This window comes from Dendrobates tinctorius, unplaced genomic scaffold, assembly GCF_039654945.1.
Source record: "Dendrobates tinctorius isolate UK_male_01 unplaced genomic scaffold, ASM3965494v1 ptg000157l, whole genome shotgun sequence".
Taxonomy (NCBI): domain Eukaryota; kingdom Metazoa; phylum Chordata; class Amphibia; order Anura; family Dendrobatidae; genus Dendrobates; species Dendrobates tinctorius.
The window spans coordinates 8176159-8204088 of NW_027361824.1; the positions used below are offsets into that span (position 1 = coordinate 8176159).

General features: G+C 53.4%; 2 protein-coding genes across 4 annotated transcripts; both read right to left on the reverse strand.

The window, feature by feature from the left end:
- Positions 1–1012: 1012 nt before the first annotated feature.
- KCNE3 (potassium voltage-gated channel subfamily E regulatory subunit 3) lies at positions 1013–22659 on the reverse strand. Of its 3 annotated transcripts, XM_073548510.1 has the most exons (3): positions 22448–22570; positions 8584–8817; positions 1013–2079 (listed from the first exon to the last, which is right to left on the reverse strand). In XM_073548510.1, the coding sequence occupies exon 3, from the start codon at positions 2020–2022 to the stop codon at positions 1732–1734; it is 291 nt and encodes a 96-aa protein (XP_073404611.1). In that variant the 5' UTR covers positions 2023–2079; positions 8584–8817; positions 22448–22570; the 3' UTR covers positions 1013–1731. The 3 variants fall into 3 exon arrangements, with proteins under 3 accessions (XP_073404611.1, XP_073404609.1, XP_073404610.1); XM_073548508.1 differs by lacking the exon at positions 8584–8817 and having other exon boundaries at positions 22448–22659; XM_073548509.1 differs by lacking the exons at positions 8584–8817; positions 22448–22570 and adding an exon at positions 2241–3825.
- A 62-nt stretch (positions 22660–22721) lies between these two features.
- Positions 22722–27227, reverse strand: LIPT2 (lipoyl(octanoyl) transferase 2). The gene is made up of 2 exons (XM_073548507.1): positions 26711–27227; positions 22722–23095 (listed from the first exon to the last, which is right to left on the reverse strand). The coding sequence occupies exons 1-2, from the start codon at positions 27153–27155 to the stop codon at positions 22851–22853; spliced, it is 690 nt and encodes a 229-aa protein (XP_073404608.1). The 5' UTR covers positions 27156–27227; the 3' UTR covers positions 22722–22850.
- Between the last annotated feature and the right edge of the window lie 703 nt (positions 27228–27930).

Sequence of the window (27930 nt, forward strand, 5' to 3'; positions counted from 1 at the left end):
CTCAGATCCTCTCCTATAGATCTGCTGGTGCTGACAACAGATGATGTTTGGTGGTGCCGGACCCCCACCAACCTTATCTGGATGTTCTTTCCTGAGGTCATTGATGTCATATGCTGAACAGCCCATTTAACCTTCTCACTGAATCATCAGGAGTCCTGAGATTGATCCACAAGCCACCAATGATGATATTAAAGCCTTTACTTCCCTATACCGCCTGAGACTCTAAAACTAAATGCTTAACTGTCCCAAACTACGAAGGATTCGGTCCCTAAGATCTTCACCACCCTAGACCACCAGGGATCATACAATAGTCTTTTTATTGACCCCAAACCACCTGATCGCGATCCAAAGTGTAAAAAACATTTTAAAGAGGAGAATGATGGTAAGTAGAGATCAAAATGAAGTCCTCTCCTTGTGATGCCAGATCCTTCACCTGGGTCTGAGGTCACTGTCTCCCAACCTAAAGGCCCCGTCACACACAGCGAGCTCGCCAGCAAGATTGCTGTGTGTGATGGGGATCAGCAACTGGCCCCCCTGCCGGGTATCACTGATCGTGCTGGGCCATTTTTTGATCGCTGGTCTCCTGCTGGCCAGCGCACATCGCTGCGTGTGGCAGCGAGAGACCAGCGATCAGCGACACTGGTTTCCAACGTAAACAGCGGGTATCCAAGAGCCGCGCGGCTCTTAGTTACCCGATGTTTACATTGGAAACCAGCTTGCTCGTTGGTCCTGTTCGCTGGAGGGTCTGTCTATGTGACAGCTCACCAGCGATCAGCCTAACGATGTCCCAGCGATCCCATCCATGTCAGATCGTTGGTGGGATCGCTGGGACATCGTTATGTGTAACGGGGCCTTAAGGCATTGGGAAAAATGTCAGCCTGTAATGACCTCTATGCCCTCAACTGTAGATGGACACACATGGCGGCAGCAGAAGTTCTGAAGTCATGATAGATGGTCTTCTGTACATCATGGACCCCATAACTACAAACAGAATGGAAACTGAGGAACAGAAGACGTTCTACAAATAAAATCCCACTTTTATTTCATGTAGTCATAGAGGCGCGATCTCCGCGTTCAGAACATTATAACTTATACAATAGAATTCAAGTTAGGACTTGTCTCCGCTCAATAGACCATTCATTCCCGGGCAGCAACGGTAAACATCAATCTGTCTTCATCTTGGTCCCTCTAAGCCGTGTTCTCTAGACACTGACGTCTTTGAGGTATGTCGCCTCTTGCTCCGGTGTGTGTCCTGAGGCATGTTAATGTCATATCCATGGCTTCCTACCTCTAAGTGATCCCTCCATGAGGAAGTTTAAGGAGATTGTGGTCAAGTTATTATTCCTGAAGTGCATAACAACTAAGGTGCAATAGGCCCCCGGGAGAAGTCTCGGGACAAGTCAAAGTACCAAAATGTTCCTCAAACTCCCAGTGTCATCACAGTAGACATAACAAATTTGACCAAAGTACAAAGTTTCGATCCCATGTCCACTAGTTCTACATTCTGCACAATGGTGGTGGCAAAAAAAAACTGTACAGCCCAAACATCATGAAGTCCAACCCATAAGAACCCTCTCGGACATGTCAGTCTACTCTTTCTGGCATTGGTCATGGCAGTAGATACCTTAGAGGTGGCACTGGAAGGAAGCACACAAGCTGTGCCACCACCATAGACCAAACTCATGACCTTCAGGAAGGTCCGGACACATAAGCGCCATCTCTGACCTCCCATCATATGACGGACACGCGGCTGTTTTTGATGTACACGTGGTAGGGGTCACTGCGTTTGTCCACGTTCTTGGACCTCGTATACCCAAGGATTAAACTCCCCACAGTCACAGCAAAGAGGAACATGACGAAGATGATGAAGATGTAGGCGTTATCGTCCCGGTTGAGTTTGGAGGTCGTCTGGTTTAACTCTGTATCTGGTTGACACGGAGGATTATTCAGGGTCTTGTTTATGGCTTGTAGAACGGAATGAAGGTTTTCTAGGAGTTTTTCCATCGGTCTCGCTGTCTCCATAGTGTTTGGGTTATGGACGGTTAGAGATGACTCGTCACAAGCTGAAGACACAGAAGCCTAAAACAGAGACAGGAACATTATTGGACATTCACATCTACTTTATTCAATATCATCAGAACACAGAACACTAGAAGATGAAGTATATGACTCCTCCGAATGGACATTTTTTAGTGAATTTTTTATATTTGAAAGGAATTGGCAGCATGAAACATACGTACCATCACAAAGTGCTATTGGGTGCATGGAGGGTGTGGAGACAGAGGGACCAGATTCTGAGGATAATTTAGGACGGGGGAAGAGGGAAGAGTTAGATTAGTGAAGTGAGGTGATAGGCTTGTGTAAGGAGATGTGTTTTTAGAGCACACTTACAAATGAGGCTAGGTAGTAATCAGATCTCTCGGGGTAGCGCGTTCAAGAAAACTAGTGCAGCACGAGAGAAGTCTTGGAGACGGAAGTGGGAGGTTCGGATTATAGATGATTTTAATCTTAGATCAATTGCAGAACGGAGAGCACTGGTGGGGTGATAGCAGAACATGAGGGATATAGGGTGGTGCAAAACTGTGGAGCGCTTTGTGGGTGGGAGTGAAAAGTTTGTATTGTATTCTGTAGTGGATGTGTGCCGTCCCGGTAAGGTCGCTGCAGTAACAGTATTCAGTCACTGCGGTTCTGAGTGCTGGTTGAGTCTGACTGGGGGGGCGCGCCAGTCTTTGTCAATTGTGGGAGTTAATAATAAAATAATAAAAAGGTTTGTAACGCCAGTTGCCTCGTATGGCCGGCCACTGATGAAGGCCCTTGGGAGTCACGTGGTGATGGACAGTGCGCTTGTCCTGACAGAGAGGGCATGCTCCTCTCCTCTGCCTGCGGACCTCCATCATGCTACTTGTTCCTACATCTTCCCTGCTCTGCACATGGCAACCTCTCAGAAGCACCTCCTCCCCCCTGGGGATCATGCACACCTCTCCTGGTTCAGGCAAAAGTGCACAATCTTCCAGTAAGGGATCAGGTAAAATATGGGGATACAATTATAACAGCAGAGAACTTAGCCCTCACCATAGTTGGCAATACAGATAAATTATATTGCACAAGCAGGCATTTTGTGGCGCTACAGACACAGCGCCACAGATGGGTAACCAGTGCAATGACTGGCACAGGGTGGAGGCATCAGTGTAGCAGCTGGACAGAAATATGACCCTGGCTGCTTCATTCAGAACTGATTGGAAAGGAGAAAGTCCAGTCAGTACAGAGTCGCAATCGTCCAGATGAGAATGGATAAGAGCGACAGTAAGAGAATTTGCATTTTCAAAGCTGAGAAAAGGTCGGATTCTGGAGATGTTTCGCAAGATGCAGGTGATACAAGTGAGTGAGTGATCGGAAACAGGGAATAAAGGAAAGTTCTGCATCAAATATGACCCAAAGACAGCGAGCGCTGCTGTGGAGTAACGGTGGAACCACACAAGGCAATTACAGTATTGGGCAAAGATCGGTTACCAGAGGAAGGAAACATGAGTTCAGTTTGGAGAGATACAGAGATAGAGGGAGAGGACATGATGTTAGAGACAGCGGATGGACAGTCATTGATATTTTGTATTAAGGTCTGGACTGGAGTAAATGTTCATTTAGAGGTTCAGGTCTGGGGGCTGCAATAGTTTAGGGGGTTGGTATTGACGGTCTGGGCTGGATGCAGAAGACAAGGACATTGAGCGTCTACAATCATTGAAGACAAGTGATGAGCGAGTATACTCGTTGCTCGGTTGTCCTCCAAGTATTTTGGCGTGCTCGGAGATTTAGTTTTTGTCGACGCAGCTGCATGATTTGCGCCTACTTGACAGCCTGAATACCTGTGAGGATTGCCTGTTTGTTAGGGAATCTCCACATGTATTCAGGCTGTCAGTCACAAATCATGCAGCTACGTCGACAAAAACTAAATTTCTGAGCACGCCAAAATACTCAGGAGGACATCCGAGCATGCTCGGAAGAACCAGAGCAACGAGTATACTTGCTCATCACTATTGAAGACGTCTCCCATGAGTCTCTGGATGATATCGGAGCTGTGACCTTCCTTGACGAGTCTGTAGAAAGTCTACGAAGCCCTGGACTCAGAACTGGATGTCACCGTTCTCTGTGTAGATAGGATAGAGTTGTGCAAAAAGATTTGCAGGACCTTGGTGCAGTGGCCACGTCAGGAGTCAGTGGCCGGCAGTCCGGAGCCCGGTGAGCCTCCGCCGATGTCTATTCTTACGAGAAGTTCTGGTGTGATGTCATCACTGCAGAAGAGCAAAGCTCACGTGACTTGAGAAGAGGCACAGGTGAGTGGGGCTGTCAGAAGTTTGCCAAGTTCTAGACCTGCGGCCAAGGACTGACGAAGTGGACAATGATGGACCCAGGTCGTGTGATTCTGATTGTCCATACATATGTTACTGTCTGTGATGATTGGAGACCGTCAGCATGGTGGAGCATAGCTCTTCTACTAGAAGAATAGTAACATCCAGGTGTCAATGCTTGTGTGGCAGCACAGTGGTGGGAAGGGGTTCCTGAGTTTGGGGAACGGTGCGTGGTGCACGTCGGCAGCCACCGTTCTCTCGTAGATTCCTCGTGTCCTCAGATCCCGGCATTACTATGCAGATTCCCCGCTCTCTGATGACACAATGTTTTTCTTAGAAGGAAGCCCCCCTCCCTCGTCCGTCTGTGCCGTTACCCTGTGTCACTGCTAAAAACAGGAAGATGAGGCCGGGAGTTCCTCCAAATATTTTGTCCATATAATGTAAAATAAAGGGGAACCCCCCCTCCCCGGTATAAATCACGACCACATTGTCTCTTGCTGCCCCGAAGCTTCCTACTCGACCATTCCTGGCTCACAGATGGACGATACGGCCGTGTCTTCTCAGTGGCTCCATCCCTAGTCTACATGCTTGGGGTATATTGCCCTCTATCCGCCTGGCCGGAGATTATCATGCTGGGTACCTGGAACCGAGAGTGAGTGATACAGAGGCACAAAGTCAGGTCCTGGCAGGAGGTCGGGCACCAATCCACTGCGGTCAATGCCAGGCGGTTGCTGTCTACTGAAAGCCCCAATAAGGCCAACACATCAGTCAAAAAGTGAGGGGTCCAAGAAGGCTCAGCAGCAAACATCACGAGAAGTAGTCATGGCGGTCTGACAATGCTCCAGACTGTTGAGGATTATCAGACCGCCATGACTACTTCTCCTGACGTCTGTTTGCTATTAGCTAGTGTCCCTGCCATTATCGATGAGCTGCAGATTCTGGGCCGTTATCCTTCTCTCTGATGGTTTCGATAAACCTACATTCCCGCTCTCCCGTTATTATTGAGTTTCTGTGTTTTCATCGGTTTGGTGTAAAGGCTGTTATGTATGCAATCAGATCCCTCCACCGGCCGCTCTCCCTCCCCTCTCACAGCAGCAGTCTCACCCAGAAAGAGAGAAGTTGCAGCTCCATCTCCCTCCTCTCCCCTCCGCCCTGATTTTTTGATGACTGCAGAGATTTGTATTTTGCAGATTTCCTGCAGGCAGTGAAGGGGAAGTGATGGTGGCTGGAGATGCCACAAATGACCAAGATTCAGATCTTCACATGATCTGATGATGCCGTTTCATACACTTCAGACAACCCTTGTAAAACCTCATGAGATCATGTAGAAGTCATATACGGGGGGGGGGGGTCTCCATGATATTGGTCAGCGAAGAAGCTAGATGGCTGCCAGGACCAATGACTACTAATCGGGGGGCAGCACACAGGGGGGCACATCAGCTATTTAACCAGTCGCTGCTTCTGAGAACTCCAGACGAGAGATTCATCCGCTGGAAACAATGGATGAGAAGAGAAGCACCTGCTGCTTCCGATCAACTCCAAGAAAACTGCATCTGTGGAGTCACATCCTGAAAATCCCAGGAAGACGCGGGCACCATTGTTATCCCTGTGGTGTCACTCATCACCGTCCCAGTGCGGCGACCTCACTGGTCCCAGCATTATACTGGTGATCCTCCACTCCGCAGATGTTACTAGTTACCAGATTGATGTAAAAAAAAAAAGTTTAATCTCTGAAGGTCTAAAACTTCCCTCTCCTATGCTCTGTGAGCTGCACACATCTCTGAGGGTTTGCTACAATGTATCAGTCTGGGGTCCAGGCTTAGAGCTCACAGAGCATTGTCTGCACTATAGAGGATGTGAGGACAGGGAGAGGACACACACTGGAAGATGTTGGTCTGGTAGATGTCTGCTGATGTTTAGTGTAATCCAGGAGCTCAGAGATGTCAGATGTTCTATCTGGCAAAGAACTAGATGTGGTGAGGAGCTGAGAGAGGAGAGGAGAGCCTGGAAGACTTGGGAGAACATAGGAGCTATCAGAAGTGAGGAGCGAACTTTGGGCGATGTGAGGATCTCAGGGATATAAGAAATGTGGAAAAGTGAGGAGCAGCCAGAATTGAGATGGCAGGAGGGTGAAGCTGAGATAAATTCATCTAGGAGACATTCGTAGCTGGGGAAGTTTTTAGCTTGGAAACATAAGGATCATGGAGGGGTGAACAGCAGGATGAGGTGAGGAGCTAGAAAAGGTGAGGAGATAGAAGAAATGAGGACCGAGGAGAGGTATGGAGCTGGGAGAGGTGAGGAGCCGAGAGTTGAGGAGCTAGAATAGGTGGGGAGATAGGGAATAGGAGGCACTGAGAGAGGTAATGAGCTGGAAGAGATGAGGAGCTGGAGAAGTAATGAGCTGGAAGAGGTGAGGAACAGGGAAAAGAGCTGAGAGTTAAGGAGCTGGGAGAAGAGCTGAGGAGCAGGGAGAGCTGAGGTCTAATGAGAGGTGAGGAGCTGGAAGAGGTGAGGAACATGAGGAATAAGGAGAGGTGAGAAGCTAGAAGGGCTGAGAGGTGAAGAGCTGGTAGAGGTGAGGAGCTGGGAGAGGTGAGGAGCTGGAAGTAATGAGCTGGAAGAGGTGAGGAACAGGGAAAAGAGCTGAGAGTTAAGGAGCTGGGAGAAGAGCTGAGGAGCAGGGAGAGCTGAGGTCTAATGAGAGGTGAGGAGCTGGAAGAGGTGAGGAACATGAGGAATAAGGAGAGGTGAGAAGCTAGAAGGGCTGAGAGGTGAAGAGCTGGTAGAGGTGAGGAGCTGGGAGAGGTGAGGAGCTGGAAGTAATGAGCTGGAAGAGGTGAGGAACAAGGAGAGGTGAGAAGCTAGAAGGGCTGAGAGGTGAAGAGCTGGTAGAGGTGAGGAGCTGGGAGAGGTGAGGAGCTGGGAGAGGTGAGGAGCTGGAAAAGGTGGGGAGCTGGAAAAGGTGGGGAGCAGGGAGAATAGCTGGAAGAGGTGAGGAGCTGGTAGAGGTGAGGAGCTGGAAGAAATGAGCTGGAAGAGGTAATAAAATAAAGTGAGGAGCTAAAAGAGCTGACATGTGAGGAGCTAGGAGAAGAGCCGAGAGGTGAGGAGCTAGGAGAGGAGAGATGCTGGGAGAGGTGAGGAGCTGGAGGAAGAGCTGAGGTCAGGAGCAGGGAGAAATGAGGAGCTGGGAGAGGTAAGGAGCATGAGGAGTAAAGAGAGGTGAGGAGCTAGAAAAGCTAAGAGGTGAGGTGCTGGGAGAAGAGCCAAGAGGTGAGGAGCAGAGAGAAATGAGGAGCTGGGAGAGGTGAGGAGCTGGAAGTAATGAGCTGAAGAGGTGAGGAGTAAGGAGAAGTGAGGAGATAGAAGAGCTGAGAGGTGAGGAACAAGAGGTGAAGAGCAGAGGTGCTAGGAGCAGGGTGAGGAGCTGACAGAAGTGAGGAGCTGTGAGCCATCAGATGTTGGAACCTTGTGATGTTTGTAGTGCCGGTGTCTTTGGGAGCATGAGCACAGGACATGAGGGGCTCAGCACTGTTTTAGGGCACACGAGTGTCCTCTTCGCCCCCATGACCCCCGCTCTGACCCCTCATTGAACGGACAGTATATAACGAGGGTTATACAAGTGGCGACAGGTCCACGCAGTGACCGCTCTCCCCCTCGCGGGCTGACACTCGAGCTCAGGATTTCTCCCGCTTATTACAAGACGCCGGAGGACAAAACATTTACAGACTCCAGAAAAACAGCGAAATACCACGACCAAATATGAGCAACGCCGCCCCGGAGATAACGCCGCGGACCCCCGCACCGCCCCGAGAGGACCAAGCGTAATTTGGGGGCTATCCAATGTGGGCGCCACATGTACTACCAGGGGGGCTGCGACCCAGCTTTCCCGAAGTCCTGAATGGTGGAAGACTTCCATAAGAACTGCTGACAACCCTGCGCCAGGAGCGATCAGTTGTCAGCCAGCCTGATATATCCACAAAAAGAAAATCCGGCAACTACAAGTCCCAGCAACACCTCCTGAGAAGAATGCTGGTTTTAGCCCTTTTTGGATGGCGCTGCCATGAATATGGTAAGACCCCTCATTCCAGCGACTGATGGATAATGGCATAGACTCCCATGGTCAGCAGTGTGGACGCAGGCGCAGAAGTCGCAGCGCCCCCCACAGATACTGTGACTGCTCTGTGCCCCCCATGCTGTAGGAAGGTGCCCTTCCATCAGTGACTGCGGGGTCTCTTACCTTGATCTCTTGTCATCCTGAGGAGGCTCCAGATGGCGGATCCTTGTGTGATGTCTCGGGGTCTGATCAGTGTGTTGCGGAATTCTGCACCCCCCGGAGAGTGAGGCTTCGTGTGAGCGCTCCACCTGGGTGCGAGCTCCTCTCCTCAGTCTCTGCCCTCCCTGCCCCTCCTGTGCTCTCTCAGCCGCACCGCCTCTCTCACACTGACAGCTCTGTCTTCACGGACACTTCCTCCTAAACAGAAGGCGATTGTTTATATTGTAATATCCCAAAATAATGTGATAAAAGCGGGGTCCGACGAAGAAAGCCAAAAACACCGCGGGGGGATCCGAAATCCTATGAATACAGAAACGGTCTCCTGTGCAGCGTCCCTGTCTATGCGGAATACAGACTGCTGCAACAATAAAATACTGACACCCAAATGTGAATAACAGGCTCCTGTGCGGCCACCATGGTTCCCAAAGTGACTAGCAGATGCCTCATTTATTCTCATTTTCTTAGTGATCTCTGAGCAGCCAGTGCTGTGCCTTCTATATAAGATACAGGACGCCGAAATGGCCGGCACTGAAAAGTCTCCCCCAAATGCTTTACAGTATGATTTTCATCCACCACTAGGGGGAGCTCACAACATGCAAGTTTATACAGCCACCACTAGAGGGAGCTCACTGTATATATACAGATTATACAGCCACCAATAGAGGGAGCTCACTACATACAGATTTATACAGCCACCACTAGGGAGAGCTCACTACATACAGATTATACAGCCACCGCTAGGAGGAGCTCACTACATACAGATTTATACAGCCACCACTAGAGGGAGCTCACTACATAGATTTATACAGACATCACTAGGGGGAGCTCACTACATACGGATTTATACAGCCACCACTAGGGGGAGCTCACTACATACAGATTATACAGCCACCACTAGGAGGAGCTCACTACATACAGATTAAACAACCACCACTAGGGGGAGCTCACTATATGTAGTTTTATACAGTCACCAATATTGGGAGCTCACTGTATACAGATTTATACAGCCACCACTAGGGGGAGCTCACTACATACAGATTTATACAGCCACCACTAGGGGGAGCTCACTACATACAGATTTATACAGCCGCCACTAGGGGGAGCTCACTACAAACAGATTTATACAGCCGCCACTAGGGGGAGCACACTACATACAGATCTATACATCCACCACTAGAAGGAGCTCACTACATACAGATCTATACATCCACCACTAGAAGGAGCTCACTACATACAGATCTATACATCCACCACTAGGAGCTCACTACATACAGATTTATACAGCCACCACTAGAAGGCGCTCACTACATACAGATTTGTACAGTTACCACTAGGGGGAGCTCACTACATACAGATTTATACAGCCACCACTAGAAGGAGCTCACTACATACAGATTTATACAGTTACCACTAGGGGGAGCTCACTACATACAGATTTATACAGCCACCACTAGGGGAAGCTCACTACATACAGATTTATACAACCACCACTAGAGGGAGCTCACTACATACAGATTTATACAACCACCACTAGAGGGAGCTCACTACATACAGATTTATACAGCCACCACTAGGAGGAGCTAACTACATAGATTTATACAGTCACAACTAGGGGGAGCTCACTACATACTGATTATACAGCCACCACTAGAGGGAGCTCACTACATACAGATTTATACAGTCATCACTAGGAGGAGCTCACTACACACAGATTTATATAGTCACCACTAGACGGAGCGCACTACATACTGGTTTCCATTTGGTTTCCATTACCATCTCTATGCTGATGACACCCAATTATACGCTTCTTCTCCTGACATCACGCCAGCCTTTCTAGAAAACACTGGCGATTGTCTAAACGCTGTGTCTAATATCATGTCCTCACTATATCTGAAACTGAACCTGTCAAAGACTGAACTCCTTGTGTTTCCTCCCGCTACTAATGTACCTACACCCGACATTGCCATTTCCGTCTGTGGTTCCACTATTACTCCCCAGCAACATGCCCGCTGTCTTGGGGTCATACTTGATTCCGAGCTTTCCTTTGCCCCCCACATTCGATCACTGGCTCGCTCTTGTCATCTGCACCTCAAAAACATTTCTAGAATTCGACCTTTTCTTACTTTTGACTCTGCAAAAACTCTTACTGTTTCTCTTATTCATTCTCGTCTCGACTATTGTAACTCTCTTCTAATCGGTCTCCCTCTTACCAAACTTTCCCCCCTCCAATCTGTCTTGAATGCTGCAGCCAGGATCATATTCCTCACCAATCGTTACACCGATGCCTCTACCTTGTGCCAGTCATTACACTGGCTACCCATCCACTCCAGAATTCAGTATAAACTTATTACCCTCACCCACAAAGCCCTCCATGGCTCAGCACCACCCTACATCTCCTCCCTTGTTTCAGTATACCACCCTACCCGCGCCCTCCGTTCTGCTGATGACCTGAGGTTGGTATCCTCAATAGTCAGAACCTCCCACTCCCGTCTCCAAGACTTTACACGTGCCGCGCCAATTCTTTGGAATGCACTTCCCAGGTCAATACGATTAGTCCCCAATCCCCACAATTTTAAGCGTGTCCTGAAAACGCATTTATTCAGACTGGCCTATCGCCTCAACACATTAACCTAACCTATCCCTGTGTGGCAGAGCCAAAAGTTTTACCATAACCAGGTTCCCAGCATCATGTTCCCACATGCTTTATGCATCCATTAGCCCTCTGTGTCTGTACTGTTACACACTTAACATTATGGCTGGTCCATACAATCAGGGCAACTGTTACCACCCACCTTTCGTGTCTACCTCTTTCCTCATAGACTGTAAGCTTGCGAGCAGGGCCCTCACTCCTCTTGGTATTTGTTATAATCTACTGTATGTGATTATTGTTATGCTGTAATGTCTATTGTCTGTACAAATCCCCTCTGAAATGTAAAGTGCTGCGGAATATGTCGGCGCTATAAAAATAAAATTTATTATTATATACAGATTTATACAGCCACTACTAGTGGGAGCTCACTACATACGGATTTATACAGCCACCACTAGGGGGAGCTCACTATACAGATTATACAGCCATCACTAGGAGGAGCTCACTACATACAGATTAAACAACCACCACTAGGGGGAGCTCATTACATACAGATTTATACAGCCACCACTAGGGGGAGCTCACTACATACAGATTTATACAGCCACCACTAGGGGGAGCTCACTACAGATTTATACATCCACCACTAGGGGGAGCTCACTACATACAGATTATACAGCCACCACTAGGAGCTCACTACATACAGATTAAACAACCACCACTAGGGGGCGCTCACTATATATAGTTTTATAGTCACCACTAGGGGGAGCTCACTACATACAGATTTATACAGCTGCCACTAGGGGGAGCTCACTACATACAGATTTATACAACCGCCACTAGGGGGAGCTCACTACATATAGATTTATAGTCACCACTAAGGGGAGCTCACTACATACATATTTATACAGCCACTACTAGAGAAAGCTCACTACATACAGATTGTTACCACGGCTGGTCAGGAGACAAATCTCCAGGAGTGGACCCTCTGGACCGTGGCACCGAGGGGCTCCGGGCGAGCTGCCAGGTGGAGCCGACCCCTATACAGGGATCGTTAGGAGCAGGCCCAGGGGTTCGGGTACCACGATAGCCGGTACCGAGAGGGGCGGCTCAGGATGGACTGGAGTAGGAGTGTGGGACTGAAACGTAGACTACAGAGCAGGATCACTGGAGACGAGACCGGAGTAGGACTGCAGCATAGAGAACAGGACGGAGCAGGAACACAGGAGGCAGGACTGGAGTAGGACTGAAGGAATGGAGTGTAGATAGCAGGGTGGAGCAGGAACACCGGTGGCAGGACTGGAGTGTAGATAGCTGGACCCACGGAGCACCGGACTGTGAGGCTACTGCAGGGACCACGGAAGGCAAGACTGCAGAGAGCACAAGAGGAAACAGGGCCCAGTGTGCTAGCAAACACAACGATCAGTCACCTCCTTCAGGGGGGAGCAGCCTGATATGCCCGTCAGGTCTGCCATTGGTCCATAGGTGCTTTCGGGTCAGGGCATTGCCGGAGCACAAGTAACAGGAGGGAGGCGTGGCCGCGGCCTATGGCGCATGCGCATTGCATGCAGAGACCCCGTCGGCCGCAAGCCTGTCAGAAGGGACCGCCGTGGCTGTCGGGCGGCGTGGGAGCGGAGGCCGGGTGAGTATGCGGAGGCGGCGTGACAGACTTATACAGCCACCACTAGAGGAAGCTCACTACAGATTATACAGCCACCACTAGGGGAGCTCACTATATACAGATTATACAGCCACCACTAGGGGGAGCTCACTATATACAGGCTTATACAGTCACTAGGGGGATCTCACTACATACAGATTTATACAGTCATCACTAAATGGAGCTCACCACATAGATTTATACAGCCACCACTAGAGGGAGCGCACTACAAAGATTTATACAGCCACCACTAGGGGGAGCTCACTATATACAGATTATACAGCCACCACTAGAGGGAGCTCACTACATACAAATTTATACAGCCACTACATATGAATATCCAGTCACAGGTAGGGTTTACTTATTGAATATATGTTTATAAGGTGACTCTACCAGCAGAATAGTGAGTGCAGCTCTGGGGTATAATACAGGATGTAACTCAGGATCAGTAATGTAATGTATGTACACAGTGACTGCACCAGCAGAATAGTGAGTGCAGCTCTGGAGTATAATACAGGATGTAACTCAGGATCAGTAATGTAATGTATTTAAGCAGTGACTGCACTAGCAGAATAGTGAGTGCAGCTCTGGAGTATAATACAGGATGTAACTCAGGATCAGTAATGTAATGTATGTACACAGTGACTGCACCAGCAGAATAGTGAGTGCAGCTCTGGAGTATAATACAGGATGTAACTCAGGATCAGTAATGAAATGTATGTACACAGTGACTGCACCAGCAGAATAGTGAGTGCAGCTGTGGGGTATAATACAGGAGGTAACTCAGGATCAGTAATGTAATGTATGTACACAGTGACTGCACCAGCAGAATAGTGAGTGCAGCTCTGGAGTATAATACAGGATGTAACTCAGGATCAGTAATGTAATGTATTTAAGCAGTGACTGCACTAGCAGAATAGTGAGTGCAGCTCTGGAGTATAATACAGGATGTAACTCAGGATCAGTAATGTAATGTATGTACACAGTGACTGCACCAGCAGAATAGTGAGTGCAGCTCTGGAGTATAATACAGGATGTAACTCAGGATCAGTAATGAAATGTATGTACACAGTGACTGCACCAGCAGAATAGTGAGTGCAGCTCTGGGGTATAATACAGGAGGTAACTCTTCCTGTCAGTGTGCAGGGACCATCTTCTGTACCTGACACATAATAGCTCTCTGCCCTTTCTCTCACATAAGGACAGAACTGGATCTTCTGTTTCCCTACCTTTGAGCTGATTAGGAGACCCTGACGTCTCGGTGTAACCTTGTGTCCATATCGCCCAGCCGCCACATTCCACATATTCCCTCCAGCTGGGACGTAACATAATTACTATAGTATACGCTGGGCCGGACAAACCCCCCTGCACAGACCCCAGACCACACTCCCCTATACAGAGCCCCCCCGTCCTCTATAGACCCCCTACCCTAAATACACAGATTCCATATCAGACTGTCTATAGAAAGCTGATATATTGTAGCAAACCATCAGGAGGGACTGGACTGTCTACACTGACAGATTGGAAGAAACCTTCGGCTCCACTGGCTTTTGTGGAGAGAAGCGTCCGGTGATATGGTCGCCGTGTGTTGGTGCTGTACACGGTGGTGGTGCTATAGGCTGTGCCTGGAGTTAGACGGGTCTAGACCACGGCCAGCGTGGGCCCTGGAGATTCGGTTACGGCGCGGCCACTGTGATGAGCGTTACAGGCGCTCGTGTGAGGTGCGGAGCCCTTACAGGATAATCCCAGTAAGAGCCCATGATCTGGGGGCCAAGAGGCAGGGAGCCGAGGATCAGCGTGGGGGGCCGCCACAGGCAGGTGCACCCAGGGCCGCTCGTCCTTCAGTGACTGATAGAGCCCCTTTTACTTTGTATACAGGGCTTGTGCTGCCCTCTATACATCTTGACGGTTTAAAGTCTCCAGGTGTTGAGAAACTACAACTCCCAGCATGTCCTGACTGCAGAGAATTGAGTATGGACATCACATTCCTTCCTGGAGTCAACCACAACCCCTTGAAGGAAAGAATTAGATGGCCAAGAAACACCTGCTGAAGCGCTCAGGTTGTCAGCCGCCGGCCTGTCCAAGTTACACGGCCGTCCGACTCTCCCCTCAAGAGCGGCATTGTAGACCAGAGGCCGGGGCGTCATCTGGGCAGGCAGCAGGGTATGGCCGGGCAGGCAGCAGGGTATCGCCGATACCCCGTGTGAACAGTGGCCACCTGTGGGGGTTCAGCAATGGTCTTTCTCCTTGATGGAGGACGTCTACAGGGGTCAGCAACCGAATTCACTCTCTTGAAACTACAACTCCCAGCATCTCTTATGTTGTAGACGGGTCTAACGCCAGGGAGCGTGAACAGTTATTGATTGTCAAGGTGCAGCTGGGCAGGATGTGCTGACACGTGTAGTCCCCCCTTCCATGCTGGAACCTTGCAGTGATGCAGCGGGTGATCTGGTCCTTGGAGCGGTCAGTGACGGCTCTGACTTTGGGAGAAGCAGCCGGCTCGCCCTCTGCGCGGCTTATATGGGAAGTAGTTTGGTCTCGCGGAAGTCACCCATGGATTCTGGGGTCTCTCCCTCCGCACGTGGAATCAGGGAATGTTCTCCCGTCATCACAGTCGGATCTACAGTCATGGCCAAAAGTTTTGAGAATGACACAAATATTAATTTTTACAAAGTCTACTGCTTCATTTTTTCTAATGGCAATTTGCATATACTCCAGAATGTTATAAAGAGTGATCAGCTTAACAGCAATTACTTGCAAAGTCAATATTTGCCTAGAAAATGAACTTTATCCCCCAAAACACATTTCAACATCATTGCAGCCCTGCCTTAAAAGGACCAGCTAACATCGTTTCAGTGATTGCTCCATTAACACAGGTGTGGGTGTTGATGAGGACAGGGCTGGAGATCAATCTGTCATGATTAAGTAAGAATGACACCACTGGACACTTTAAAAGGAGGCTGGTGCTTGGCATCATTGTTTCTCTTCTGTTAACCATGGTTATCTCTAAAGAAACACGTGCAGTCATCATTGCACTGCACAAAAATGGCCTAACAGGGAAGAGTATCGCAGCTAGAAAGATTGCACCTCAGTCAACAATCTATCGCATCATCAAGAACTTCAAGGAGAGAGGTTCCCTTGTTGCCAAAAAGGCTCCAGGGTGCCCAAGAAAGACCGGCAAGCACCAGGACCGTCTCTTAAAAGTGTTTCAGCTGCGGGATCGGGCTACCAGAAGTGCAGAGCTTGCTCAGAAATGGCAGCAGGCAGGTGTGAGTTCATCTGCACGCACTGTGAGGCAGAGACTCTTGGAGCAAGGCCTGGTCTCAAAGAGGGCAGCAAAGAAGCCACTTCTCTAGAGGAAAAACATCATAGACAGACTGATATTCTGCAAGAGGTACAGGGAGTGGACTGCTGAGGACTGGGGAAAAGTCATTTTCTCTGATGAATCCCCTTTTCGATTGTTTGGGACATCTGGAAAACGGCTTATTCGGAGAAGACCAGGTGAGCGCTACCACCAGTCTTGTCTCATGCCAACTGTCAAGCATCCTGAAACCATTCATGTGTGGGGTGGCTTCTCAGCCAAGGGAATGGGCTCTCTCTCAGTGTTGCCTAAAAACACAGCCATGAATAAAGAATGGTACCAGAATGTCCTCCAAGAGCAACTTCTCCCAACCGTCCAAGAGCAGTTTGGCGATCAACAATGCCTTTTTCAACATGATGGAGCACCTTGTGATAAAGCAAAGGTGATAACTAAATGGCTCAGGGAACAAAACATAGAGATTTTGGGACCATGGCCTGGAAATTCCCCAGATCTTAATCCCATTGAGAACTTGTGGTCAATCATCAAGAGACGGGTGGACAAACAAAAACCTTCAAATTCAGACAAAATAAAAGCATTGATTTTGCAAGAATGGACTGCTATCAGTCAGGATTTGATCCAGAAGTTGATTGAGAGCATGCCAGGGAGAATTGCTGAGGTCCTGAAGAAGGGTCAACACTGCAAATATTGACTTGCTGCATTAACTCATTCTGCCAATATAACCTTTTGCTACTCATAATATGATTGCAATTATATTTCTGTATGTGATAAAAACATCTGACAAACACACATAAAAACCAGAGGGCAGCAGATCATGTGAAAATATAATATTTGTGTCATTCTCTAAACTTTTGGCCATGACTGTACAAAGAAACAGATGGACCTTATGACCTTTATGTCAGCCAGAAGCGAGATCCTCCCGGAAAATTCTTCATCTCCCAAGGGTTCAAATGAAGGGATGAATGAGAATATCGTCCCCATACGAGACGCTGTCACCGTGCGCAACTCATCTCAACAATGGAGCTGCAGCCTCAAGAATGAGATGGAGACATCAGTGCCTTCACCAACCACCAGGAGACGCCCGCACATCAGCCTACGAGCCGGCAGTGGCTGAAGCGTCTCCAGACTTGTCTTCCATTGTGCACATGTGGATGACATTGGTTGGTGATTACACGGGATCTACCGGCATCGTCTCCAGACTTGTCTCCATCAAGAACGTCATTGGTCGGTGATTACACAGGCGCCGCAGGCAGCGTCTCCGGACTTGTCTATTGGGCACATCTGGACGTCATTGGTCGGTGATTACACAGGCGCCGCAGGCAGCTTCTCCGGACTTGTCTATTGGGCACATCTGGACGTCATTGGTCAGTGATTACACAGGCGCCGCCGGCAGCGCCTCCAGACTTGTCTCCCATTGGGCACATCTGGACGTCATTGGTCGGTGATTACACAGGCACCACAGGCAGCGTCTCTGGACTTGTCTATTGGGCACATCTGGACGTTATTGGTCGGAGATTACACAGGAGTCACTGGCAGCCGATCTTCAGGTGACCATTAATGACCTCAGTGACAGCAGCCGAGGCTGGCAGTGTCGGGATTTAAGCAAGAGGCTCAGACTCCAGACGGGAGAAATCCAGAGGTTTTGAACAAGTTGGATGGATGTTTCCATCATTTGCAGACCAGTGACCTCTCCATCCTGTGGTCTCCAGAATGACAGGACGTGTCATTCTGGGAGCTGTAATTCCAATGATGAGGAGTGTGGAACACAGCTGAGAAACACTGCCCCTACTGGTGGCACAAGGCACCAACACACAGAACTAAAGGGGCTGTCTAGGACTATCAGTGGAGAGGTCAAACACAATACATGCTTCTATTTTCCTCCAAAAAACCTTTGCCCCAATCTAGACTTTTCTTTTCCTCTTCTAGACTTCATTATTCTCCAAACAATTTTGTCCCCTCCAAAATGCAAATTGTCTCTTCAGAGAAGAAGAGGACTAGAACACTAGCGCCACCTATAGGAAGCAGCAATCCTAACAGTCAATGTCGCTTTAACGAGCCTTGTTACATGACTTAGGAGAAAAGCCAAACCAGAATCTCAATTTAAAGACAGTGTGTTTTGGAGTGCTGCCCCTCATCAGTGCAAAGTGTGAGATCTGCTTTGGCTGTGTGAGAGGCGTCTGACCGACATCCAAGAAGTATCGTCCTTGTGGAGATTGACATTGCAAGCATGCCGAGATGAGGAGAGTTAGGGTGTGTGCACACGCAGCGGATTTTTCCGCGTGGATTTATCTGCGGATTAACCTGCGGTTTGACACCTCTACAATGGAGCAGGTGTAAAACCGCTGTGGATTCCACACAGAAAAGTGACATGCTGTGGTTTTGAAACAGCAACAAATCCGCACGGAAAAAAACGCACTGTGTGCACTGCGGTTTTTGATTTCCATAGAATATAAAGGTACTGTACACCGCAGCAAAAACTGCAGCATCCGCAGCATGTGCACACACCCTTAAAACCGCCTCTTACACCGCCAAACCAGATCTCACACTTTGCACTGACGAAGAGCAGTAGCCCGAAACAGTGCCCTACATCTCCACATCTCTACCCTGCATCTCATCTTTACCACACTGCCCTACATCACCTCATCTCTACCACACTGCCCTATATTCCCATCTCCTCCACACTGCCCTACATCTACTCATCTCTACCACACTGCCCTACATCTACTCATCTCCACCACACTGCCCTACATCTCCGCATCTCTACCACACTGCCCTACATCTCCGCATCTCTACCACACTGCCCTACATCTACTCATCTCCACCACACTGCCCTACATTCTCATCTCCACCACACTGCCCTACATTCTCCTCATCTCCACCACACTGCCCTACATCTACTCATCTCCACCACACTGCCCTACATTCTCATCTCCACCACACTGCCCTACATCTACTCATCTCCACCACACTGCCCTACATCTACTCATCTCCACCACACTGCCCTACATCTACTCATCTCCACCACACTGCCCTACATTCTCATCTCCACCACACTGCCCTACATCTACTCATCTCCACCACACTGCCCTACATCTACTCATCTCCACCACACTGCCCTACATCTACTCATCTCCACCACACTGCCCTACATTCTCATCTCCACCACACTGCCCTACATCTACTCATCTCCACCACACTGCCCTACATCTACTCATCTCCACCACACTGCCCTACATCTACTCATCTCCACCACACTGCCCTACATCTCCGCATCTCTACCACACTGCCCTACATCTACTCATCTCCACCACACTGCCCTACATCTACTCATCTCCACCACACTGCCCTACATCTCCGCATCTCTACCACACTGCCCTACATCTACTCATCTCCACCACACTGCCCTACATTCTCATCTCCACCACACTGCCCTACATCTACTCATCTCCACCACACTGCCCTACATCTACTCATCTCCACCACACTGCCCTACATCTACTCATCTCCACCACACTGCCCTACATCTCCGCATCTCTACCACACTGCCCTACATCTACTCATCTCCACCACACTGCCCTACATCTACTCATCTCCACCACACTGCCCTACATCTACTCATCTCCACCACACTGCCCTACATCTCCGCATCTCCACCACACTGCCCTACATCTCCGCATCTCTACCACACTGCCCTACATCTACTCATCTCTACCACACTGCCCTACATCTACTCATCTCCACCACACTGCCCTACATCTACTCATCTCCACCACACTGCCCTACATTCTCCTCATCCCCACCACACTGCCCTACATCTACTCATCTCCACCACACTGCCCTACATTCTCATCTCCACCACACTGCCCTACATCTACTCATCTCCACCACACTGCCCTACATCTCCGCATCTCTACCACACTGCCCTACATCTACTCATCTCCACCACACTGCCCTACATCTACTCATCTCCACCACACTGCCCTACATCTACTCATCTCCACCACACTGCCCTACATCTCCGCATCTCCACCACACTGCCCTACATCTCCGCATCTCTACCACACTGCCCTACATCTACTCATCTCTACCACACTGCCCTACATCTACTCATCTCCACCACACTGCCCTACATCTACTCATCTCCACCACACTGCCCTACATTCTCCTCATCCCCACCACACTGCCCTACATCTACTCATCTCCACCACACTGCCCTACATTCTCATCTCCACCACACTGCCCTACATCTACTCATCTCCACCACACTGCCCTACATCTCCGCATCTCCACCACACTGCCCTACATCTCCGCATCTCTACCAAACTGCCCTACATCTACTCATCTCCACCACACTGCCCTACATCTACTCATCTCCACCACACTGCCCTACATCTACTCATCTCCACCACACTGCCCTACATCTACTCATCTCCACCACACTGCCCTACATCTACTCATCTCCACCACACTGCCCTACATCTCCGCATCTCTACCACACTGCCCTACATCTACTCATCTCTACCACACTGCCCTACATCTACTCATCTCCACCACACTGCCCTACATCTACTCATCTCCACCACACTGTCCTACATCTACTCATCTCCACCACACTGCCCTACATTCTCCTCATCCCCACCACACTGCCCTACATCTACTCATCTCCACCACACTGCCCTACATCTACTCATCTCCACCACACTGCCCTACATCTACTCATCTCCACCACACTGCCCTACATCTACTCATCTCCACCACACTGCCCTACATCTTCTCATCTCCACCAAACTGCCCTACATCTCATCTCCACCACACTGCCCTACATTCTCATCTGTACCACACTGCCCATCTCATCTCCACCACACTGCCCTACATCTCCGCATCTCTACCACACTGCCCTACATTCTCATCTCTACCACACTGCCCTACATCTCCGCGTCTCCACCACACTGCCCTACATCTCCGCCACACTGCCCCTACATCTCATCTCCACCATACTGCCCTACATTCTCATCTCCACCACACTGCCCTACATTCTCATCTCCACCACACTGCCCTACACTCTCATCTCTACCACACTGCCCTACATCTCCGCGTCTCCACCACACTGCCCTACATCTCCGCGTCTCCACCACACTGCCCTACATTCTCCTTATCTCCACCACACTGCCCTACATTCTCCTCATCTCCACCACACTGCCCTACATTCTCATCTCCACCACACTGCCCTACATTCTCCTCATCTCCACCACACTGCCCTACATTCTCCTCATCTCCACCACACTGCCCTACATTCTCCTCATCTCCACCACACTGCCCTACATTCTCCTCATCTCCACCACACTGCCCTACATTCTCATCTCCACCACACTGCCCTACATTCTCCTCATCTCCACTACACTGCCCTACATTCTCCTCATCTCCACCACACTGCCCTACATTCTCATCTCCACCACACTGCCCTACATTCTCATCTCCACCACACTGCCCCACATCTTATCTCTACCACTGCCCTACATTCTCATCTCTACCACACTGCCCTACATCTCATCTACACCACACTGCCCTACATCTCATCTACACCACACTGCCCTACATCTCCGCATCTCTTCCACACTGCCCTACATCATCTTTACCACATGCCCTACATCATCTTTACCACATGCCCTACATCTCATCTCCACCACTGCCCTACATTCTCATCTCCACCACACTGCCCTACATCACCTCATCTCTACCACACTGCCCTACATTCTCATCTCCACCACACTGCCCTACATCTCCGCATCTCTACCACACTGCCCTACATCTCTACCACACTGCCCTACATCTCCTCATCTACACCACACTGCCCTACATCTCCTCCTCATGTGTCTACCACCCTACCCATTCTTTCCAGTGGTGCACCACCATACATCTACTCATCTGTCTACCACCCTCTATCAAAACTCTCCACAGCCCTACATCTCAACTATCTACCACCCCACCAGTCCTTTCCAATGCTGCACCACCCTACAAATCCTCTCCACAGTGCTGCACTGCCCTGTATCTGCTCATCTACCAACCTCCCCACCTCTCCAGTGCTGCATTGCCCTACATCTCCTCCCCATGTGTCTACCACCCTCCCAATTCTCTCCAGTGCTGCATGGCCCTAAATCTCGAGTTTCTACCACTCTACTCATCCTCTCCACTGTGCTGCACCTCCGCACATCTGATCTTTGCTATTTCTCTCCAATACAACCTTCCCCTAGGACAGTACCTGTCGTCTCCAGGTCTTTTCTCGTGCTGCACTACAGCTCTGAATCACCTCTTCATAGACATTGCCACCTTGACAATACATTTTATTACGGGTCAGAGGAGCTGAGGCGGATCCAGAGCTGTGGCGCCCAACGCTTGGGTGGTGACCGACGCTGGGGCAGCCGGAGTGGTGCCCCAGGACAATGAGAAGGGTGCGTGGAGTAGTGATCATGTTCTAGAACTAGGGAGAGGGCCGGGAGTTGACGCTCAGTGACCAGTCCACAAGAGATGCCTCATTCCACCACTATGGCCGACACTGCTCGGGCCATTTAATAACAGGTGCTCTTCCAGCCTCTCGTGACAACCTCAGATCCAACAACCAGCAGTGAATTCTGTCCACGTCCGTCCATTATAAGGTTATAATTCTACGTTGGCGCCGCGGTCATGTGATCATCGTCATATTCCACAGTACATCCGAACTCGTCCTGGAAGGCTTCCAAAAAGTGTGGGACGACCTCGTCCACGGTGACCTCTCGGCCCAGCTCCGCGGTCAGCGAGGTGACGCCTTTACCCACAATCCCGCAGGGTACGATGTGGCGGAACCAGGAGAGGTCGGTGTTGCAGTTCAGGGCAAGGCCGTGGTGGGTGATGTACCGGGAGCAGTGGACGCCTGTGGGAGAAAGGCACAGGGTCAGCCACGCACGGCCAGCCACACACGGCGAGCGGGGAACTACAACTCCCAACGTGCCCAGACACATGCAAAGTGCTGAAGGTTGGCAGTGTATGCTGGGAGTTGTAGTCCTCCCCTTCCACTGGGATCTGCAAGCTGAGCTTGGTAATTCCTACGTACGACACTTGTAGTCCTCCATCCCCCAGGAGTGGTTCTAATCCACAGGGTCTGACACGCTGGGTCCTGTAGTCTCCCCTGGGTCTGACACGCTGGGCCCTGTAGTCTCCCCTGGGTCTGACACGCTGGGCCCTGTAGTCCCCCCAGTGTCCACCATGCTGCGCCCTGTAGTCCCCCCCGGGTCCGCCATGCTGCGCCCTGTAGTCCCCCCCGGGTCCGCCATGCTGCGCCCTGTAGTCACCCCGGGTCAGCCATGCTGGGCCCTGTAGTCACCCCGGGTCAGCCATGCTGGGCCCTGTAGTCCCCCCCCAGTGTCCGCCATGCTGGGCCCTGTAGTCCCCCCCCAGTGTCCGCCATGCTGGGCCCTGTAGTCCCCCCCCAGTGTCCGCCATGCTGGGCCCTGTAGTCCCCACAGTGTCCCCCATGCTGCGCCCTGTAGTCCCCCCAGTGTCCCCCATGCTGCGCCCTGTAGTCCCCCCAGTGTCCGCCATGCTGCGACCTGTAGTCCCCCCAGTGTCCGCCATGCTGCGCCCTGTAGTCCCCCCAGTGTCCGCCATGCTGCGCCCTGTAGTCCCCCCAGTGTCCGCCATGCTGGGCCCTGTAGTCCCCCCAGTGTCCGCCATGCTGCGCCCTGTAGTCCCCCCAGTGTCCGCCATGCTGCGCCTGTAGTCCCCTGTAGTCCCCCCAGTGTCCGCCATGCTGCGCCCTGTAGTCCCCCCAGTGTCCGCCATGCTGCGCCCTGTAGTCCCCCCAGTGTCCGCCATGCTGCGCCCTGTAGTCCCCCCAGTGTCCGCCATGCTGCGCCCTGTAGTCCCCCCAGTGTCCGCCATGCTGCGCCCTGTAGTCCCCCCAGTGTCCGCCATGCTGCGCCCTGTAGTCCCCCCAGTGTCCGCCATGCTGCGCCCTGTAGTCCCCCCAGTGTCCGCCATGCTGCGCCCTGTAGTCCCCCCAGTGTCCGCCATGCTGCGCCCTGTAGTCCCCCCAGTGTCCGCCATGCTGCGCCCTGTAGTCCCCCCAGTGTCCGCCATGCTGCGCCCTGTAGTCCCCCCAGTGTCCGCCATGCTGCGCCCTGTAGTCCCCCCAGTGTCCGCCATGCTGGGCCCTGTAGTCCCCCCAGTGTCCGCCATGCTGCGCCCTGTAGTCCCCCCAGTGTCCGCCATGCTGCGCCCTGTAGTCCCCCCAGTGTCCGCCATGCTGCGCCCTGTAGTCCCCCCAGTGTCCGCCATGCTGCGCCCTGTAGTCCCCCCAGTGTCCGCCATGCTGCGCCCTGTAGTCCCCCCAGTGTCCGCCATGCTGCGCCCTGTAGTCCCCCCAGTGTCCGCCATGCTGCGCCCTGTAGTCCCCCCAGTGTCCGCCATGCTGCGCCCTGTAGTCCCCCCAGTGTCCGCCATGCTGCGCCCTGTAGTCCCCCCAGTGTCCGCCATGCTGCGCCCTGTAGTCCCCCCAGTGTCCGCCATGCTGCGCCCTGTAGTCCCCCCAGTGTCCGCCGTGCTGCGCCCTGTAGTCCCCCCCAGTGTCCGCCGTGCTGCGCCCTGTAGTCCCCCCCGGGTCCGCCGTGCCTGGCCCTGTAGTCCCCCCCGGGTCCGCCGTGCTGGGCCCTGTAGTCCCCCCCGGGTCCGCCATGCTGGGCCCTGTAGTCCCCCCCGGGTCCGCCGTGCTGGGCCCTGTAGTCCCCCCCGGGTCCAACGTGCTGGGCCCTGTAGTCCCCCCCGGGTCCGCCGTGCTGGGCCCTGTAGTCCCCCCCGGGTCCGCCATGCTGGGCCCTGTAGTCCCCCCCAGTGTCCGCCGTGCTGCGCCCTGTAGTCCCCCCCGGGTCCGCCGTGCTGCGCCCTGTAGTCCCCCCCGGGTCCGCCATGCTGGGCCCTGTAGTCCCCCCCAGTGTCCGCCGTGCTGGGCCCTGTAGTCCCCCCCGGGTCCGCCGTGCTGGGCCCTGTAGTCCCCCCAGTGTCCGCCGTGCTGCGCCCTGTAGTCCCCCCAGTGTCCGCCGTGCTGGGCCCTGTAGTCCCCCCCGGGTCCGCCGTGCTGGGCCCTGTAGTCCCCCCCAGTGTCCGCCGTGCTGGGCCCTGTAGTCCCCCCCGGGTCCGCCATGCTGGGCCCTGTAGTCCCCCCAGTGTCCGCCATGCTGCGCCCTGTAGTCCCCCCAGTGTCCGCCGTGCTGGGCCCTGTAGTCCCCCCAGTGTCCGCCGTGCTGCGCCCTGTAGTCCCCCCCGGGTCCGCCATGCTGGGCCCTGTAGTCCCCCCAGTGTCCGCCGTGCTGCGCCCTGTAGTCCCCCCAGTGTCCGCCATGCTGCGCCCTGTAGTCCCCCCAGTGTCCGCCGTGCTGCGCCCTGTAGTCCCCCCCAGTGTCCGCCGTGCTGCGCCCTGTAGTCCCCCCCGGGTCCGCCATGCTGGGCCCTGTAGTCCCCCCAGTGTCCGCCATGCTGCGCCCTGTAGTCCCCCCAGTGTCCGCCGTGCTGCGCCCTGTAGTCCCCCCAGTGTCCGCCGTGCTGCGCCCTGTAGTCCCCCCAGTGTCCGCCGTGCTGCGCCCTGTAGTCCCCCCAGTGTCCGCCGTGCTGCGCCCTGTAGTCCCCCCCGGGTCCGCCGTGCTGCGCCCTGTAGTCCCCCCCGGGTCCGCCATGCTGGGCCCTGTAGTCCCCCCCAGTGTCCGCCGTGCTGCGCCCTGTAGTCCCCCCCGGGTCCGCCATGCTGGGCCCTGTAGTCCCCCCCAGTGTCCGCCGTGCTGCGCCCTGTAGTCCCCCCCGGGTCCGCCGTGCTGCGCCCTGTAGTCCCCCCAGTGTCCGCCGTGCTGCGCCCTGTAGTCCCCCCCGGGTCCGCCGTGCTGCGCCCTGTAGTCCCCCCCAGTGTCCGCCGTGCTGCGCCCTGTAGTCCCCCCCGGGTCCGCCATGCTGGGCCCTGTAGTCCCCCCAGTGTCCGCCATGCTGCGCCCTGTAGTCCCCCCAGTGTCCGCCGTGCTGCGCCCTGTAGTCCCCCCAGTGTCCGCCGTGCTGCGCCCTGTAGTCCCCCCCGGGTCCGCCATGCTGGGCCCTGTAGTCCCCCCAGTGTCCGCCGTGCTGCGCCCTGTAGTCCCCCCCGTGTCCGCCATGCTGCGCCCTGTAGTCCCCCCAGTGTCCGCCGTGCTGCGCCCTGTAGTCCCCCCCAGTGTCCGCCGTGCTGCGCCCTGTAGTCCCCCCCGGGTCCGCCGTGCTGGGCCCTGTAGTCCCCCCAGTGTCCGCCATGCTGCGCCCTGTAGTCCCCCCAGTGTCCGCCGTGCTGCGCCCTGTAGTCCCCCCAGTGTCCGCCGTGCTGCGCCCTGTAGTCCCCCCAGTGTCCGCCGTGCTGGGCCCAGTAGTCCCCCCCAGTGTCCGCCGTGCTGCGCCCTGTAGTCCCCCCAGTGTCCGCCGTGCTGCGCCCTGTAGTCCCCCCCGGGTCCGCCGTGCTGGGCCCTGTAGTCCCCCTCACCGATGGCGCAGATCTTGCGCTCCTGCACCCAGACTCCGGTCTCCGCGGCCCGCGCCGCCTCCAGCCCCAGCCCCCGGCACAGGCGGATGACGGTTCCCTCCAGGCCGCACACGTAGTCCCGCAGGGAGCGGCGCAGGCGGCGGAGGTCCAGCACCGGGTAACACAGCAGCTGCCCGGGGCCGTGGAAGGTGATGAGGCCGCCGCGGTCCGTGCGGTGGAAGTCCGCGCCCAGGGCCCGGAGCCGCGCCTCGTCCTGCCCGGAGCCTCCGCGGATCCCCTCCGTGTACACCGGCCGGTGCTCGCACAGCAGCAGGGAGTCCCGGCCTCCCCCGACCTCCGGCCGCAGAGCCCGGGCACAGCGCCGCTGCTCCGCCAGAGCCTCCGGGAACGGGAGCAGCCCGAGCCGCAACACCCGGAGCACGGGGCGCACCGGGGAGCGCGACATCCGGCGGGAGGAGAGACTGGAGGACCGGGAGGAGGAGCCGGAGGACAGGGGGAGGAGGGGCTGGAGGACCGGGAGGAAGAGCCGGAAGACGGGGGGAGGGGCCGGAGGAGAGACTGGAGGAGCCGGAGGAAGGGGGAGGAGCAGGAGGACCGGGAGGAGGGGCCGGAGGAGAGACTGGAGGACCGGGAGGAGGAGCCGGAGGAAGGGAGGAGGAGCCGGAGTACAGGGGGAGGGGCTGGAGGAAGGGGGAGGAGCAGGAGGACCGGGAGGAGGAGCCGGAAGACAGGGGGAGGGGCTGGAGGAAGGGGGAGGAGCCAGAAGACGGGGAGAGGGGCCGGAGGACTGGGAGGAGGGGCTGTAGGATGGGGGAGGGGCCGGAGGACAGGCTGGAGGATGGGGAGAGTGAAGGGAGGAGAGACTGGAGGATGGGGAGAGTGAAGGGAGGAGAGACTGGAGGATGGGGGAGGGGCCAGAGGACAGGGAGGAGGGGCTGGAGGACGGGGAGAGTGAAGAGAGGAGAGACTGGAGGACAGGGGAGGGGCCGGAGGGTCAGTAGGAGGGGTTTTAGGACTGTTAGGAGGGGCCAAAGTGGGGGTGCGACATTCGGGGAGGAAAAGCCGGAGGCCCGGGAAGAGGGGCCGGAGGACCTGGAGGAGGGGCCAGAGCACCAGGAGGAGGAGCTGGAGGACTGGGACCATGGGTAGGAGGGATCGGAGCACTGGAAGCCGGGCTAGGACCAGGGAGCGCGACTTTCGGGGAGCGGGAAAGGAGGACC